The sequence below is a fragment of the Hemitrygon akajei genome, chromosome 4 (assembly GCF_048418815.1).
Source record: "Hemitrygon akajei chromosome 4, sHemAka1.3, whole genome shotgun sequence".
NCBI lineage: Eukaryota > Metazoa > Chordata > Chondrichthyes > Myliobatiformes > Dasyatidae > Hemitrygon > Hemitrygon akajei.
This window is the reverse complement of record NC_133127.1, coordinates 88,857,746-88,877,766: the sequence shown is the minus strand read 5'-3', so window position 1 is coordinate 88,877,766 and position 20,021 is coordinate 88,857,746. Positions and strand designations below refer to the sequence as shown.

General features: G+C 42.8%; 1 protein-coding gene across 11 annotated transcripts in view; it reads left to right on the top strand.

The window, feature by feature from the left end:
- The window catches only part of gria2b (glutamate receptor, ionotropic, AMPA 2b), a 129,536-nt gene that overhangs the window by 58,508 nt on the left and 51,007 nt on the right, over positions 1-20,021 (top strand). For all 11 annotated transcript variants that reach the window (XR_012098658.1, XM_073043014.1, XM_073043017.1 and 8 more), the window contains 2 exons: positions 10,877-11,116; positions 15,399-15,595. Coding sequence is in view for 10 of the 11 variants with exons in the window: in XM_073043014.1 (XP_072899115.1) it covers positions 10,877-11,116; positions 15,399-15,595 (437 nt within the window). In the remaining variant the exon portion in view is untranslated. The remainder of the gene's footprint in view (positions 1-10,876; positions 11,117-15,398; positions 15,596-20,021) is intronic.

Below are 20,021 nucleotides of genomic sequence, written 5' to 3'. Positions count from 1 at the left end.
TCTCCCATACTGTAAAGCATTATCCTAATCACCACACTACTGTGCTTCCCCTAATTAGCAACAGAAACATCCTCCCCACCTCCACTCTGTAAAGATCCTCAGGACCTTATGTGTACCTATTAAGTCCCACACAATTTACTAAACCCCAGTGTTTACAAGTATTTCCATTTTTTTTCCTCATAAGACAAACTATTAGTCCAAAACATCTGAATTACTTCCAGTTCATTCCCATTCTTTCTTAAACAAATACTCCACTCAGACGTGATCTCACCAACAACTGTATAACTGAAACATAACCTCCCTGCTTTTTATATAATTTCCCGAGCAATAAAAAACATTTTCTTAGCTTATTTGTTTACTTAATTTGTTTAGTACTTTTTAGTGAATCATGTACAAGGCCACACCTAAATTCTTTTGCATTTCACAGCACTGCAGTCTCGGAAGATGCTCCCTTTGCTAGATCTCTGCTCACTCACCTGACTAATCAATATCAACTTTCAGCCTCTTTACATCTAATTCACAAGTTAGTTTCCTACCTGACTTTGTGCATTCTGCCCATCATACCCTCAGTGCCATAATGGTCACATGAAAACTCACTTATATAAATTGTGAGATATTGAGGTCATCACCACCGCCCACGACTCACCACTCATTACACCTTGCCAACCAGACAAGGGCCAATTAGCTCTTTTTCTCTTTGTACAGAATGCTGCCTGGCCTGCTGAGCGCTGGCAGCAATTTCTTCTTTATTTCAGATCATCAGCCCCTCTAGTTTTGATTTGTGTACACCTATTTCTGCTTGCTCTGTTTCGTGTTAGTGAGATGGTCTATTGCCTACTCCAAATCTTACATCCTGCACCGTGAGCTGCCACTGAAATCAGTGAGAAGTGGTTTTCTTCCTTGAACTCAGAATCAATCACTAACAAACCTACAAGTCTTTAGGAATTAGCACAACCAGCACAGGTCAGGATGGATCTTCCCGCAGTTAAATCTGCGCATGTTTAATGTATGATGTTGGCTGGACTATTGTGACCCAGCCTGCATTTCACAAGGAACAGCATCAACAAGAACTGCCCTGCCTTTATCAACAGAGTGATAGGTTGCTGTGGAAATTTGCACTTGAAGCACAGATGATGTCAATGTCACATGGCCAATTCTATTTACTTACCTATCCCTTACCGAGTCAATGGGCATATAAAGTGGAAGTGATAGACTTGTGAGGAGCAATGACCCTAATATTAACTGACAGGTGTACCTGGAGGGAAGGGTCAAAATGTCATTATCTGTACCATAAATTTCTGAGAATCTATGGCTTGGCGGCTGAGTCTGCACTTGTAAAGAGGCAGATGGAACAGTGTTTAGTGGGAGGTTTGCATAGAGCAGCTTGCCTGAGCAGCCTACCTCAAAGCATAGGATTTCACCTCTGGAGGGTTATGGCGTGTAGGAAAAGCCTATGATGCACCATCAATAACTCTTGGAGACGTGAGGCGAGATATAGGCTTTTATTGGCTGGAAGAAAGAACAAGCAGTAATTGACCACCACACTGCATCCTGGAGACTGAGGCCGGGGCTGTGTCTCCAATCGCCTTTATACCGGGGTCCGTGGGAGGAGCCACGGTCAGTGGGAGGAGCCACAGGAGCAGTCAGCAGTGGGGGGGGGGGGGGGGGGGGGCGTGTCCAGACAGGTATATGTAGTTCACCACAGCCTAGAAGGATTTTTATTTGAAATAATATTTACCAAGGATATTACACATGAGTGTAGGGGAAGCATTATTTTGCTGAATTTTCCTATTTATTATAGGTATGATTTTTGCAGGACCACTCTGGATGAGTTCTTCACCAGTGAAGAACAGTCCTGCCATTGTACGTGCTAATATAGAAACCCTGATACAATGTTATTGCACCTTTTTCAAATGAGATATGTAGCATCCTTTCCATCTGAGCAGTAGCCTGAGCAACTTGGAACACATTGACATTATCATATGCTTCCTTTCTCTTTTTACTTTCTCTCACACCCATCTTACCCCGTCCCACACAAATATTCTGAGTTGTCATAGAGTCATACAGTAGGGAAACAGACCATTTGTCCCAACTGGTCCAAGATGCCCCTCTCAGCTAGTCCCCTTTGGCCCATAATTCTTTTTCACCTTTCATATCCAGGTAGCTGTCCAAGGATCTTTTAAGTGTTGTTAAGATGTAGCTCCACACTGGACCCATTTATTGTGTAGCATAGGAATATTGTGGGGCCTGATCTTGAGCTTCCAGATCTATTTTTCTAGGGTACTGCAACTTAATTTTGATGTTTTTTTCACTGTAAGTCAGGTGTAGACATCCTACACATATTGCTTAGTTGAGAAAATTGAATTGGGCACTTCCATTTTCATGGAAGACTCGTGGTATTGAGTGTCATTTTTCATTGAAGTGCTGTTTTGGTGTAAATGCCACTGGAATTGGATCATGCTCTTATCCTTTAGGGGCATCAAAGGCATGAAGGAAGCACTGTTTTATTATATCTCATTCACTGGGGCTGAGCTATTTTAAAGATTACTTTACCATTTGTTTAAGCTTTGGAGGCTGTACAGTGAATCCAGAGGATTGAGATGCGTCTCCAAAATGAGGGAATGAGATGCATCGTCATTTCTTTGTTTACCAGCTCTTCACCGTAGCTGCTGCTTCTGGGATTGTTGGATGAGCTGGAGTTACTGGACCAGTGGTGATTACAGCATATGAGAGACCAGAACATTTGCTGTCCTATCTTTGACCCGTGGGTTGGGTCTGTGTATTCTGTGAGCATCTGAGGCACCAGCAATCAGTGAGGCCAATTGCTATCCCATCTGGCCACTGGCCACTTGCCCCCCCCGCCCCATGAGCACCAGCTGTAGGCTTGCAAGCAGTCCATGGGGATCCCCAGGCCAGACCTGACTTCCTGAAAGGGGTGACTCATGATCTCATACAGCAGACACATCAAAACTGGGAGGGACACTGTGGAGACGTGATTTATCTGCTACTCACCCCCACCATTCCAATCTTCCTCATTGTACTTGCTGGATGACAGGTTGATGCCTCTGGGCCTGAGTCCAGCTGGAGACACAGGCGTACAATTCCTGTGGCTGCAGGCTCATCAGCATGTAATAGTATGTACAGACCTGGAGAACGCTGGGTTCCCTTTGACTTAAGTGCAGTTCACAACAGCTGGTACAGAAACTGCAGACTGTAGAAGTATTTGAATTTCCATCTCTACTCTGGCCTGTTGAGCCTTAAGCTTGTCCTTGATACTTCAGCTGAAGCAGATCTCACATATCATCGCCTCTGCAACCCGTTACCAAAGTCCACCGTAAGTCTACAGTAAGATCAGCTTCTACTAATTCACCATGAGAGGCAAATACTTTTCACAAGATTCAGAATTATACAGCACAAAACAGCTCCTGCAGTTTTACCAAGATGCCTGTCTAAGTTAATTCCATTTGCCTATGTTTGGCTCATTTCCTTCAACTTTCCCATTCCATGTACCCATTGAAATGTTTTTTAAATGTTGTAATTGTACTTCTACCACCTCCTCCGGCAGCTCATTCTATATACTCACCACCATCTTAAGCCTCAAAATCCCTTTAAATGTTTCCTCTCTCCCGGTAAGCCTATTGTCTAGGAATAAAGACTGTGACCATCTATCCTTTCTATGCACCTCATAATTTTATCAGCCTCTGTAGTGTCACTCCCAGCCTCCTTGGCTCTAGGAAAAACAGTCCCACATCATTCAATCTTTCCTGACAACTCAAGCCCTCCAGTCCTGGCAATACTCTTGTGAATCTTTTCTCTAGCTTGTGGTGCAAAATGCAGGTAGTATTCCAAGTGTAATCTAATTGACGTTTTATGCAACTGTAATATGGCATAACAGTTCTTGTACTTAAAGACACGACTGATGAAGGCAAGCCTGCTACCCCGTGTATCTGTCATTGAACTATGTAGTTGTACCAAGGTGTCTCTGTTCACCAACACTTCCTGAAGCCCTTCTATTTACAGTACAGCTCCCAGCCTGCTTTAATTTCCAAAAATGCATCACTTTGCATTTCTACAAGTTAAGTTCCATCTGCCACTCTTTTGCTGATTTTTCCCAAAAGATCAATACCTTGTTGTAACCTTAGACAATTTCTTCACAGTCCACACAATGCCTCTAATTTTGCTCATCATCCTACCTCCATTCGCATCTAAACTGTTAACATAATTGACAGATAACAGTCGAGACAGCATCAAACCCTGTGGCACATCAATAACCACAGGCCTCTAATCTGAAAAAGAACCATCCACTACCACTCTCTGCCAGTTTTCAATCTAATTGGCTGGCTCATCTTAAATTCCATGTGTTCTAACCTTCTGGGCTAGACTACAGTGCTGAGCCTTGTAAAGGCCTTGCTTAAGTGCATGTAAATTACGTCTACCACCATAGTCTCATCAATCCTCTTGTCACCTCTTCAAAATCTTAGTAAAAATTGTGAGACATGATTTTCCACATACAATGCCAAAGGGGATGAACTGTTCCAGTAGCTCTGAAACAGTGACACTAATTCTCTACTTAATGCAACCAAACAGGCACAATGGCTCTAATTTAATGGAAGGCTTTATCAATGGCTACTGTGTTTTTGCATAACTGGGAGGAATCGATAAATTTACTTAATGGGTTTCATTAAGAATTCTTGAGGAGATGCATTAAATTTATTTTTCACCACCTGTGGCCATGATGCCACTGGGCAGGGCAAGGAGGTAATAACCATACTTGAGATGTGTATTACAGTGTGAACTATCATTGTTGGGCTTTCTCTTCAGAATATTAAGACATCTGGTCCTAAATTACAGGAACAACAGGAAGAAAATCAATTGACTCAGATACTGGGGGAGATCAGCTGCCCTGCACCAGTGTTAAGGCCAGGTTTACCTGGGTATCCTCCGGGAAGTCCCCAGTTTCCAGCACTAGTGGCAGCAACTCCCGCACTGCAGCTGTGTGCTGCCGCTCGCTTCGGTGTTGCTTCTCAAAGCATTTTATAGCCAGCTTGGACTTTCATAGATTTCTCCTTTCAAGCATGAAGAAGTCAGTCCAAACTCCATTCCAAAGGAGGGGCATTAGCTTCAGTGAGGATGTTTACACCGCAGAGAGTAGTGAACACAGCCTGGTGCATGGTCCATCACTGACACACCCCTCCCCACTGTTGAGTGCATCTACATGACTACATCACCGTACTTGTGCACATAGCAATCAACTCAACTGGAAATTGTAACTATGCTTTTATATATTTAGAGTGCACTGAAAGATATTTGCAAACATTCAATCACGTTGACACCCTTCACAGTCAATGGACTGGAATTGCAATACTTCTCAAAGCCATGCTGTGAACTTAGTTGCAACCTGAGCCAGTTGAGTACTGGGAGCCTGGCACCTCGTGAAATCTATACTGAAGGGTTGGGCAGGCAATAATTCTTTAAACACAAAGTACACTGCAGATGCTGTGGTCAAATCAAGATGTACAAAAAAGCTGGAAGAACTCAGCAGGCCGGGCAGCATCTGTTGAAAGGAGCAGTCAACGTTTCGGGTCGGGACCATTCTGTCCTGACGAATTGTCCCGACCCAAAACGTTGACTGCTCCTTTCAACGGATACTGCCTGACCTGCTGAGTTCATCCAGCTTGTTTGTACAATAATTCCTTAGTTGTGCAACATTGATGACTTTTGCCAGCTCCTGATAAATTTCTTTGTTCTGGTCACTTTAAAGACTCATGTATTAAAGAAACTAACTCACCTTAACCCTGCACCAGTTTGTCCTTATTTTTGGAGATAAATATGAAAAACCTTCTGGAATTTGCAGACATTGCTCCTTTCCACAATGTGACTAGACTTAAATGCAGGTTGAATGAGAGATAATTTGACCCAAGGTCCATGGCACCATGCCTTGCTTCATTTATCACCCATCTTCCCTTTTCATCTATCTGCATTATATATTAAAGTGATTAAGTTGTAATGTGTTTATGAAAATTTTAATTAAAATAAATCCCCAAACATTGAACTCAAAGGAAATTTACTAATTATAGAATGATATAACCTATTTACCCTTGTGTTCCATCTTAGTTTCCAACTGGGCTTTATGGCCCTACTATTTCTAGGCATTCCTCTCAGTATACGGCTGGAGCCAGGCTGGCAGAAGGTTGCTCACTTTTAGTATGAGTAACTGCAGACTTCATGGAAGTCGTTGCTGACTATAAGCTGCTCTGCCCTGAAAGGAGTGGTTGGTGACTGTACCATCTCAGGCTGAGTGGTGACATTCTTAGGTACCTAGTTGTGGGGCAATTCAAAGCCATTTCTGGAGAACCAATTGTGGGAGAAGTTTTTCTTAAAGAAGAGCAGTAACTTCCAGGTCCTCACTTCCATTGCTGGCTTTCTAACAGGAGCAGCATGAGGACCTCGTGAGGAACAATCGGATGGCTTTTTCTGTGCTTCCATGGAAGCTGATGCCTGACCCATCAGCCTCTACAATTTGAGTTTGTCAGCTCTGGCTGAGATGTCCACCTCAGATAAAGACCAACCCATTTCCCCATGACAACTGGTGTGTCCTGTCAGGAGATCAGGTGATTTGCCTAAACACATCCACAGCAACTTTTCTGTTTCCTCCTTCTCTATCGTAGTCTTCATCCAGATCTTCCATGAAGCCAACATATCAGCTTCCCTTCTCCTTTTATCTTAAATGCAGTTGGCTCTTGCAGGATGTCTCCACGTATGAAATACTCTGTTCTAACAGGGCTAGTACCCAAGCTGGTGTTTGCTGTGTCATGCAAAATGATGCACTGTCTTTCTTCTCAAGCATTTCCTCTTTGGAGTGCTGCTTCTGTATAGGTGTTTTACGTCAAATAATTCAAACATGCAGAAGTTCTGTTGAGTTGTAAGTCAAAGTAATCACTGGCAAATGTTTTGAAAATTGTCTCTGTGGCAGTACTACATTGCAATACAGAATAGCAAATAAACAATTAATTACAGTGTGTGAATGTATATGTGTGTGTGCATGTATATGTGTGTGTGCATGTTGACTAAGTTCACAACTCTCTATAGTTTATTTCAATCCTGTGCAGTACACCCCACCCCATACAAGATGGCGATGCAGCCAGTTAGAATGCTCTCCATGGTACATCTATGGAAATTTGCTAGTGTCTTTGACATACCAGATTCAGATTCAGTTTATTGTCATTTAAAAACCACAAGTGCAATGCAGTTAAAAAATGAGACAACGTTCCTCCAGAATGATATCACAAAAGCACATGACAAAACAGACTACACCAGAAAATCCACATAATGTTTGGCAATCCCCAATCCAGAGTCCGGAGAGGCTGCTGCGTATTAATATCGCGCTACCATCTTAGCGCATTCCCTGGAAAGGAGCTCCAAATCCACCAGACAAACAAGACCAAAAACTAAAGCTACAAGACCTGCACAAAACCACATAGTTACAACAGTGCAAACAATACCATAATTTGATAAAAAAACAGACCATGGGCTCGGTAAAAATAGTCCAAAGATGTTAAAAGACTATAAGTTCGAAAGAAACCACCACACAGTTTCCATAAGTCCTCTGGGTCCCGATAAACTTGTCATCCCACGCGGGTGGCAGAAGGGAATACCCCTGCTATGGACTTCCACGGCGCCGCCTGACTCAGCCTCGCAGACGAAGCACACTATGAAAGCTCCGTTGAACCCAGCCTCGCAGACACAGCACACACTGAAAGCGACCTGACCGCAGCGGACTCCGAGTCCGTTGAACCTCCGAGCCGACGACCATCCCCTCCGGCACAGCTTCTCCAAGCACCATTCTCTGCCGAGTGTATTAAGACATCCCCACCAACGGCCATCGGCAACGCAACCCTGAAGACTGGGGGCCTGTTCTTCTCAGCAGAGACCCGGACTTCACAGCAGCAATGAAGAAGGCCTTCCTGGAGATTTCCAGATGTTCCTCCGTGCTCCCAAGTCTGTTTTTCATCAGATTAGGATTGTGCACGGCACTCCGCTTGACAAATAACAGATATCAACTTTCTTGGAATGGCAGGTGGTGACTAGTGGGGTGCCACAGGGCTTAGTATTGGGACCACAGCTGTTTACAATTTACGTCAACGATTTAGATGAAGGCGTTGAGAATAACATCAGCAAATTTGCTGATGATACTAAGCTGGGTGGCAGTGTGACATGTGATGAGGATGTTAGGAGAATTCAGGGTGACTTGGATAGGCTGGGTGAGTGGGCAGATACTTGGCAGATGACGTTTAATGTGAATAAGTGTGAGGTTATCCACTTTGGGAGTAAGAGCAGGAAGGCAGATTATTATGTGAACGGTGTAACGTTAGGTAAGGGAGAAATACAAAGAGATCTAGGAGTCCTTGTTCATCAGTCACTGAAGGTGAATGAGCAAGTGCAGCAGGCAGTGAAGAAGGCTAATGGAATGTTGGCCTTTATTACAAAGGGATTTGAGTACAAGAGCAAGGAAATCCTCTTGCATTTGTACAGAGCCCTGGTGAGACCACACCTGGAGTATTGTGTACAGTTTTGGTCTCCAGGGTTAAGGAAGGACATCCTGGCTGTAGAGGAAGTGCAGTGTAGATTCACGAGTTTAATTCCTGGGATGACTGGACTGTCTTACGCAGAGAGGTTAGAGAGACTGGGCTTGTACACGCTGGAATTAAGGAGATTGAGAGGGGATCTGATTGAAACATATAAGATTATTAAGGGATTGGACAAGATAGAGGCAGGAAATATGTTCCAGATGCTGGGAGAGTCCAGTACCAGAGGGCATGGTTTGAGAATAAGGGGTAGGTCATTTAGGACAGAGTTAAGGAAAACCTTCTTCTCCCAGAGAGTTGTGGGGGTCTGGAATGCACTGCCTGGGAAGGCAGTGGAGGCCAATTCTCTGGATGCTTTCAAGAAGGAGCTAGATAAGTATCTTATGGATAGGGGAATCAAAGGATATGGGGACAAGGCAGGAACCAGGTATTGATAGGAATTGATCAGCCATGATCTCAAAATGGCGGTGCAGGCTCGAAGGGCTGAATGGTCTACTTCTGCACCTATTGTCTATTGTCTAACTCTGGAGAGGCCGCTGCAGACTGCGTCGTGCCGCCATCTTGAAGATATCAAAACTCCTAATGAAGTATAGCCGCTGTCATGTCAGGCAATACCTGTGCAAAAAGAGTTAACATCTTCAGGTCTGTGAATCTTCCTAATAAGGGGGTATCAGAAGAGCCAACTCATTTTTCTCTTTGCAAATCCTGCTGGGCCAGCTGAGTATAGATTTTCTTCTGTGGTAGTATGCTTTCCATTTTCTAGTAAAATATATACAACTTAGAAAATATGTGTGAATAAAAAACAAGAGTAATGTAGAACCTTAAGGCCAAATATTTAATTTGTACACTCAAGGGCCTTTTGCACTGAGGATGTGTATCAGGAAATGTCTGCACAATTTATTATATTCTCTATTTAAAAAAGGTACTCTAAGAAATTTGTAGATACTGTTATCAGCCTGATTTCCTGGTCTGCGACAAAGCTCTGTGCTAGTGTCTTAAACTGGAAAATATACTCTTCGCTATTAATCACTGTTTGTTCTGTCCTCCCTCCCGTGTGCTAACAATAGTTTCATGTCAATCAGTGAATAATTTGGATCATTAGCTTCCATTTCTTGGATACGACAAATGTTTTAAGCTCTAAAATGGTGCCTGCATCTTGGATAAAATTTTGTGGCATAGAATGTGCAAATGAAATAAACTAAGTTAACTCATTTTGTGGTGTTTTTAATCCGATAGCGTACAAGTACTGTCCATGTTTATGTCTGATTCCGAAATGCCAAATTTCCATGAGGCATGTGAGATACCATGCCGTCTCGAGGCATCAAAGGGGTTAGTGGCATATCCACTGAATGGATGGGAGAGTACATTAGATGAACTGGGCTGAGCCATTTCTGAATTCAGTGGAATTCAGCCCAGGATAAATCTCAAACTGGAAGAAGGTTGGAAAGTTAAAGGAGGAAGGAAACCTCTGTATTGAGCTTGCCAACATGCACAGGGGTGTTCTATAAAGTTGCTTTTATTTGGGCGGCATAGTCATGTGGTGGTTAGCACAACACTTTACAGCACCAGCAACCTGGGTCCATTTCCTGCTTCTGTCTGTAAGGAGTTTGTACATTCTTCCTGTAACCACCTGGGTTTCATCTGGATGCTTTGGTCTCCTCCCACAGTCCAATGATGTACCATTTGGGAGGTTAATTGGTCAATGTAAATTGTTCCATGATTAGCCTAGGGTTAAATCTGGAGATTGCAGGATGGCACAGCTTGAAGGGCCAGAAGAGCCCATTCCATGCTGTATCTCAATCAATCAATCAATACTGTAGGAGACACAGCATTATCATCACTGAAATCATATACAAAATAGGAAGGTTGTAGGTTTGCAGAGAATGATCTACTGATTAGAAAGGATTTTGAGATAAAAGCTGAGAGAAAAAGGGAAAGACGGATCACACATTAAAGCACTTGGAGAGCTATGATGTAAATTCTTATGATTACATTCACTAATGTTCATTCTGAGAAATTTGAGATGGTAGTCCTTACCTGATAATAAGATCAATTGATGAACTGTAAGAAGACAAAATAATGTTTCATAGATAAATTGTGTGTGAATAATGATGCAAAACCAGGAAAGCAGCATTTTGTAGATTTTGATGCTAGTCTACAGATCATGAATGAAGTAATTATGACTAGTTTAAAACAAAATAAATTATACTTATTTGTCAGGATCAAAGCTATTGTATTGATTATTGAGTGTGCACATTGTAAATATTATGCTTTCTTTTTCTCTTTTGCAGTCTGTTCCCAGTTTTCAAGGGGAGTTTATGCCATTTTTGGATTTTACGACAAGAAATCTGTAAATACGCTTACATCGTTCTGTGGAACCCTGCATGTTTCTTTTATCACTCCAAGCTTTCCTGCTGATGGCTTACACCAATTTGTCATACAGATGAGACCAGATCTCAAGGGTGCTCTTCTTAGTTTGATTGAATATTACCAATGGGACAAGTTTGCTTATCTGTATGATAGTGACCGAGGTACATGTTTTTTTAAAATATATATTCACTATTGTAGCTTTCTTTGTTTTGCTCTCCTCACAAAGCAATGTTTATGCATGTAGAGTTCTAATGAGTTAAAAATAGCAGAGCATTTATAATGCCAGAGAGATACGCTGACCATGAAATGAACAATGTGGATTTTAGAATTAGACAGATATTCCAATATTTCATTCAATTGGCTTTAAGACCATAGGAGCAGAATTAGGCCATTTGGCCCATCGAGTCTGCTCTGCCACTCAGTCATGACTGATTCTTTTTTTCCTCCTCCTCAGCCCCTCTCCCTGGCCTTCTCCTATAACATTTGATGCAGTGACTAATGAAGAACCTATCAATCTCTGCCTTAAGTACACCCAACAACCTGGCCTCCACAGCTGCCTGTGGTAACAAATTCCACAAGTTCACCACCATCTGGCTAAAGACATTTCTCCGCAACTGTTTTAAATGGACGCCCCTCTATCCTCAGGCTGTACCCTTTTGTCCAAGACTCCCTGACCATGGGAAACATCCTTTCCACTTCTACTCTGTCTAGGTCTTTCAACATTTGAAAGGTTTCAATGAGATTCCCCCCCCACCCCCATCCTTCTGAATTCCAGCAAGTACAGACTCAGAGACATCAAACATTCCTCAAATGATAACTCTTCCATTCCAGGAGCCTCCTCCAAATCCTCTCCAATCCCAGCACACCTTTTCTTAGATGAGGAGCCCAAAACTGTTCACAATACTCAAGGTGAGGCCTCACCAGTGCCTTATAAAGCCTCAGCAACACATCCCTGCTCTTATAGTCCAGACCTCTGGAAACGAAGGCCAACATTGCATTTGTCTTCCTCACCACCAACTCTACCTGCAAGTGAACCTTTAGACTGTTCTGCACAAGAACTCCCAAGTCCCTTTGTATCTCAGTGCATGACTTCGGTAGAAGAAATTTTTCAACATTGTATTTCATTTAAAGATCATCCCAGACAAAAGAATTTAAATCTTCTGAAGCAAAGAAGATGTAGAGGCGAATGACTATAGTCTGTTTTGTTTGAACAGGCTTGATAGTTAGGTTGCTGTTCCTTGCTTTATACAATCATTTGATTCCTCATCCTTCGAGGTCTGGAGAAATGGGTATGAGATGGAGCAATAAAGATGACCTCACTGTGATTCCTAACCCTTCCCTTGAACCAGTCCTTTACAAAGTGTGCAATCTGCCAAATATTATTCATATTTGAGGAGTAATACAGCTGTCTATCAGAGTGAAATGACCACCTCTAATTCCCTGCCACACAACTAGAATTTCCCTTCAGACAGGTTGGAACTCTGAACTGATTTGAGATCCAATTAACATCTATTGCTTCAGTGATTTCAGGAAAGATCGTGTCTAGAATGATTCTGGGTAGGTTGTACGTTCCAGGTAAATAATTTCAACAGCATACACAAACGTGAACTCAAAAAGTGAAAATTCTACCGTGTAAGTAAATTGAACTACTAGTGGGACAGGCATAAATACTTCTCACAGAATTTTGCTTATCAAAATTGTATTGTATTGCATCAGCTATGAAATGGTTCCAGCTGGTTGAATGAGTTTAATACTTGTCAAAAAGGTTAGTCACTAAGGTTATACATGAATTGGACTAATTTGTGTGAAATTCAGAAGCTTCTTTCGTGTAACATGCTAAATCCCAGGAGCTGGTAGAGCAGTGCTAGAGACAGAGGTGGAGGGCACGATATGAGCCTATAGAGGTGGGGTGCAGAGGTTTTGCTGGCTGCCTGCTGTGCAGAAACGACACTCTCCTTGGCATTACGGGGCTGCAAAGAAAAAAGCCATCAGGACCATCACAGAGGCTGCTGAGTGTGCCCCCAGATGACTCTGGGTGAAGAGGACACAGGCCAGTGCCTGATCACCCTGGCTGGGTTGCTTGGGCAAGAGTGTCTGATGTTGAAAGACCTGAAATACCTGATGACCTTAGGTTACATAATTGATGATATGTCCCAGTGCATCCAAGGATGTATCTCAGTATCCCAATGTAAAAACATGCATCAACATCTGAGTCAAAAACAAAATGGTTTCATTGGCATTTCCTACTGAATTTGGGATAAGGATCCCAAAGCTGACACTTCAACATGATCAAGGATTCCATTATACGTAAAGAATGCTGAAAATGTCTTTTATTTTTCAATTCTGCAGCAGGCACATTTCTCAAGGGAGAAATAGACTGTGGGGCTTGAGCTAGACTGACAAATAGCATGCTTGGAACTGGTCCATAAGTCTTTTCGAAGTGCCATGATAATGTTAAAGACAAAATGATTTAATTTTACTGGAACTATTGAATTTGCCTAACAGGCAGCCACAAAATAAAGTGAACCAAAACACTGTCAAACACCCACAGAAAGAAAAAAAGTTGTGCAAACTCAAAACTAAGCAAATAGCTTCAGAAATAAAGTTTTGTGAAAGACACAAAGCCAGGTGTCACTGCAGCAGGAGCAAGCCACAGCCTCTGTTCAGCACAGAGCTGAGTGAATGTCTACAGCATCTGCAGATACCTTCCTGGGCTACAAGAGCATCCTAAACCTGCCAGCCTCTAACACCAACAAGTACACAGGCAGTAAGTTCGCATGTACACCATCAACTGCATGCTCTCTGATGCACCATCAATAACTCACTCTGAGACGTAAGAAGCGAGATATCGGCTTTTATTGACTGGAAGAATGAACAACACTACATCCTGGAGAATGAGGCCGGGCTCAGGCCTCAATCGCCTTTATACAGGGGTCTGTGGGAGGAGCCACAGGAACAGTCCAGACAGGTATATGTAGTTCACCACACTCTCCTCCCGTGTTGCATACCATCCTGGCAGAAAGATGACTCTGCTTTTCAGTCCTGGAGCTCTACACTCAACAACATCATGTAAAAGCCCTTCATCAGAGGGGCTACAGTGGTTCAAAAAGAACCACTTGCTACCATCTCATTAGGGGATGGGCAATGAACACCTTGCAAATACTACCCAAATTCTGGAAAAGGAATCGACTCTAATAGGAATAAATCCTTAGAATTCTGTAAATTTCCTGCTGTCTAAGAAGTTTAGTAAATCAGCTCTATGGGAGAGGGGGCAACAGCTGCTGTAATTTAATGGGATATCATATAAAGCAAGCCATCACATTGTTCATCATCTTCATGTCACAGACTAGGCCCCACTTGGCATTGCGACTCTCTCGTAGTCAGAGGCCGAGCTCTAGTGTCAGAACTTTTTTTTTGGCATATAGAGATCTTGCTGAAAAGTTCCACATCTGCTGAAAGAGAGGAAGAACTTGAAAGGAAAACATTTATTTTCAGAATTTAGTACTGAACTTTAAAGGATTGTCATGGTTAGAGGGAGCGAGGAAGAAGCCTTCAGCAGTTGTGATTAGAAAGGAGATTACCTGCCAGTAGCCAAGGAGTACCGTCAGCTTTCTCTTATTGAAGATTAGATGGAGTGATAAACAGGAAAACAGACCAGTTTTCTGAAAAATCCCTTTCCCCATCAAAATTGCTGTGCACAAGCATGGTAGAAATAACCTGATGCTTTTTGACTGCCTTTGCCCCCAGCCATATCGAGACTGGGAGAAAACTATGGCTCTCTGTTTCGTGCCTCATTCACCTCCTGTACGACAAAAATCTGCCTTATAGGTTTATTTATTTAAAGATACTGCCGGAATAGGCCCTTCTGGCCCTTTGAGCCACACTACCAGCAACCCACCAGATTAACCCTAGCTTAATCATGGGGCAATTGACAATGACTAATTAACCTACTAATTAGTACGCCTTTGGCCTGTGGGAGAGAATCCATGCATTCCACCAGGAGGACATAGAAACCCTTACAGAGGATGCCAGGATTGAACTCTGATCTCCGAACTCCGCCCTGAGCTATAACAGCATCGTGCTAACTACTACGCTCGCATCCCGCCCAAATAGTGGCAAATATCAATAACTGGCACCAGTTGGGGCCAAGCACTTTTACAATATTTAAAGGATAATTTTTAAAAATTATCCTAGTTCTAGAAGAAAATTATAAAATTGGAAAGTGATATACAGGTACACAAGTTTGATGGCATTAAAATGGACTCTAAAATGGTTCTGTCAGACCAACCCAAGAGAATATATGTTACCAGTAATTTTATTCAGAAATTATTTGAAAATGAGCATATTGTGTGACTCGTTGTGGAATTGCTTGATTTTTATTGACTTGAGTTCAAGACTATGAATTTAACATGTTGGCTGTACTTTGTCACTTCTTTCCCCAAGGGTTGTCAGTGTTACAAGCAGTCCTGGATGCTGCTGCTGAAAACAAGTGGCAAGTCACAGCAATCAATGTAGGAAATATTAAAGACGACAGGAAAGATGAAGCCTACCGCTCACTTTTTCAGGACCTGGAAAATAAAAAGGAAAGACAAGTGATTCTTGACTGCGAACGTGACAAAGTTAATGACATCATGGAACAGGTACCAAAGATATTTTCTGAAGTCAATACATTTGTTATTGCAAGACTTAATTTTGCAGTGAAAGCATCAGATTAACCGTCCACAACATGAAAAGCCCTTGTAACCAAAGTATTTGTTAAATTGTGTATTAAACAGGAAATGCCAAGAGCTTTTTCAATGATAGTTATTATAATAATGTAAGAAAATACACTTTGGTTCAGTAGCTTTTCTCATTTGGGTACTGGTATTGATCATAGGTGGTGCCTGATCTGGATTTACATATTTGAGGGTTAGGTACTCTAATGTTGGGTTAATCCCCATACGTGAAACAATCATCCATTCAAGGTGTGGACCCGGAGGTCGGTGGCACTAAATAGATGTTGATTTGATGTCAGCTCCGTCATCTTAGTTCGTAAAGCTCCAAATTTCTTAATTTGCTTGTCTGAGTTCAGCCGCAAATGCCAGCACAATGTCGTTCATTTATGAGTTCTGGACATGGCTGGAGCAATCAATTAATTACCCATTGGAAACTCTCCAGAATGTGACTTAGTTAACTAAAGACCACTTAGCCTGCCTTCTGCCCTGCAGATTACGACAATTGTTTCCATGGTAATTCATGGGTAGGACACGAAGTCAATACAAATTTTGATGAATGATGTTGACGGAAAGGAATAACATTTCCAAGAGGTGAACATGCAGGTGTTCCCATCTGTCTGTTTTCTTGACTTTCTTGATGGTGGACTCCAGCACTGCTGGAATAGCCGAGGTGAGCGACTTTGTAGATGGTATACATTGCATCTGTGGTATGCCAGTTGAGGAGGATATGACTCCTCAGGCTATTGGATGGCCGATATTTTGACAGCCCAATCAGCGGCAGGAGCAGGCCACGGCAATGAGGTTTCGCGTAGGTCAATGACACTTGTTTAAAAGGAGAGCTTCGCGGGCATTCGGGCTCATTCCAACGGCCCAGTTAGCAAGAGGAGCAAGCCACAACCACAAGGTTTCTCGTGGGTCAGTGACACTAGTTTAAAGTACAGAAGGGACATTGTCAGGAGTAGGCAAGTGGTGAGAGTAGGAGTGTCAGGCTTTGGCTCAAAGGAGGCGTTGGCTCTGGGTAAGCTTCTGTTAAGGTTCACTTTTTGTTTTCTCTTACTGTACCTTGTGTAGTAAATGGATGTTGTGTGTTCTTCATGCTGAATGTTTGAGTCCTGGAAGACCCAGAGTCTCCCAGGGAACTACATCTGTAAGAAGTGCATCTGGCTGCACTTTCTTGAAGACCGTGTTGGGGATCTGGAGCAGCAGCTGGCTGACCTTCGGCTTGTACGGGAGAGTGAGGAGATAATCAATCAGAGTTACAGGGATGTAGTCACCCTGAAGTTGCAGGAGGTGAATAGCTGGGTGACTGCCAGGAGAATTGGAAATGTGAATAGGTAGTTAGTGCAGGGCATGCCCATGGCCATTCCTCTCAAAAGTAAGTATACCATTTTGGATACTTTTGTGGGCGATGATCTCCCAGGGGAATGCCACAGAGACCAGGTTACTGCCACTGATCATGGATCCATGATGCAGAAGGCAAAGAGGGAGAAGAAGGGAGCAGTAGTGATAGGGGCCTCAATAGTCAGTGGAACAAACGGGAGATTCTGTGGACATGACCAGGACACTCAAATGGTATGTGGCCTCTCAGGTGATAGGGTCAGGGACACCTTGGATCACATCTACAGCATTTTGGAGAGGGAGGGGGAGCAGCCAGATGTCTTGGTACACGTTGGTACCAATGACATAGGAAGGAAAAGCAAAGAGATCCTGAACAGAGCATTTAGAGAGCTAGGAAGAAAGCTGAGAAGCAGGACCTCCCGGTTAGTAATTTCTGGATTGCTGCCTGTGCCACGTACCTGTGAGGGCAGAAACAGGATGATTTGGAAGATAAATGCTTGGCTGAGAAGCTGGTGCAGGGGGCAGGGCCTCAGGTTCTTGGATCATTGGGATCTTTTCTGGAGGAGGTATGACTTGTTCAAAAGTGGTAGGTTGCACCTGAACCCGAGGGGAACCAATATTCTCGTGGGTAGGTTTGCTAGAGCTGTTCAGGAGGGTTCATATTAATTTGGCAGAGGGGTGGGAACTGGAGTGAAAGGACACAGGATAGGATGGATGGTAAATAAGCAAAGATAGCGTGCAGTCAGACGGTGAGGAAGGGCAGGCAGATGATAGGACAGAACTGCAGCCAGCAGGGTGAGTATCAGTGCATTAGTGATGCAGAATCAAAAAGGGTAGCAAATGCAGCACAAAATGTCATATGTCAATGCATAGAGTATAAGAAATGAGGTGGATGATCTTGTTGCACTATTACAGATTGTCAGGTGGCCATCACTGAATTTTGGCTGAAGGATGGTTGTAGTTGGGAGTTGAATGTCCTAGGTTACACGTTGTATTGGAGGGATAGGAAAGTTGGCAGAGGGGGTGGCGTGACTCTGCTGATAAAGAATGGCATCAAATCAGTAGAAAGATGTGACATAGGATCGGAAGATGATGAATCCTTGTGGGGTTGAGTTAAGAAACTGCAAGGGTAAAAGGACTGGATGGCAGTTATATACAGGCCTTCCAACAGTAGTTGGGATGTGCACCACAGATTACTACAGGAAATAGAAAAGGCATGTCAAAAGGGCAATGTTATGATAGTCACAGGAGATTTCAACATGCAGTCGAATGGAAAAATCAGGTTGGAAATGGATCTCAAGGGAGTGAGTTTGTTGAATGCCTATGAGATAGCTTTTAAGAGCAGTTTGTGATTGAGCCTACTAGGAGATCAGCTATACTGGATTGGGTGTTATGTAATGAACCTGAGGTGATTAGGAAGCTTAAGGTAAAAGAACACTTAGACAGTGATCACTGTACGATTGAGTTCAACTTAAAATTTGATAAGGAAAAAGTAAAATCTGACATAGCAGTATTTCAGTGGAGTAAAGGAAATTACAGTGGTACGAGAGAGGAGTTGGCCAAAGTAAATTGGAAGGAGATGCTGGCAAGGATGACAGCAGAGCATCAATGGCTTGAGTTTCTCAGAAAAATGAAGAAGGGGCAGGATAGCTGTATTACAAAAACAAAGAAATACTCAAATGGCAAAATGGTACCATTGTGGCTGACAAGGGAAGTCAAATCCACTGCAAAAGCAAAAGATGGGACTCAAAAATTAGTGGGAAGACAGAGGATTGTTAAGCTTTTAAAACCCTACTAAGAGACCCATTCAGAGGGAAAAGATGAAATGTGAAAGCAAACTAGCAAACAATATCAAAGTGGATAGTAAAAGCTTTTACAAGTACATAAAAAATAAGAGAGATAAGAGTGGATATAGGACCACTAGAAAATCAGGCTGGAGAAATAGTAAAGGGGCTCAAGGAGATGGCAGATGAACTAAATGTGTATTTTGAATCAGTCTTCACAGTGGAAGACACTAGCAGTGTGCCAGATGTTGAAGGGCGTGAGGAAAGAGAAGTGAGTGCAGTTTCTATTACAAGGCAGAAGGTGTTCAAAAAGTTGAAAGACTTGAAAGTATATGCATCACCTGGACCAGATAAACATAGAACATACAATTACAAAATCTACAACACATTACAGGCTCCTTGACCCACAATTTTGTGCCACCCATGTAACCTGCTCTAGAAACTGCCTAGAATTTTCCTACCACACAGCCCTCTATTTTTTTTGTGAATGCACCCTGGGGTTCTAGAGTTAGTGAAAGAGATTGTGGAGGCATTAGTAATGATCTTTCAAAAAACATTTGACTCTGGCATGGTGCCAGAGGAAAATTGCAAATGTCACTCCACTCTTTAAGGAAGGAGGAAGGCAGCAGAAAGGAAATTGTAGATCAGTTAGCCCAACCGCAGTGGCTGGAAGATGTTGGAGTCAATTGTTAAGGATAAGGTTACGGACTTGGTGACACAGGACAAAGTCAGCATGGTTTCCTTAAGGGGACATCTTGCCTGACGAACCTGTTGGAGTTACTTGAGGAGATTACATGTAGGGTAGATAAAGGGGATGCAGGGGATGTTGCATATTTGGACTTTCAGAAGGCCTTTGACAATGTGCCACACATGAGATTGCTTACCAAATTAAGAGCCCAAGACATTACAGGAAAGTTACTAGCATGGTCAGAGCATTGGGTAATTGGTAGGAGGCAGCTAGTGGGAATAAAATGATCCTTTTCTGGTTGGCTGCCAGTGACATGTGATGTTCCGCAGAGGTTGGTGTTAGGACTGTTTCTTTTCATGCTGTATATAAATGATTTAGATGATGGAATAGATGGCTTTGTTGCCAAGTTTGCAGATGATACGAAGATTGGTGGAGGGGCAGGTACTGTTGAGGAAACAGGTAGGCTGCTGAAGGACTTAGATTAGGAGAATGGGCAAGAGAGTGGCAAATGAAATACAATGTTTGGAAAATGCATTGTCAT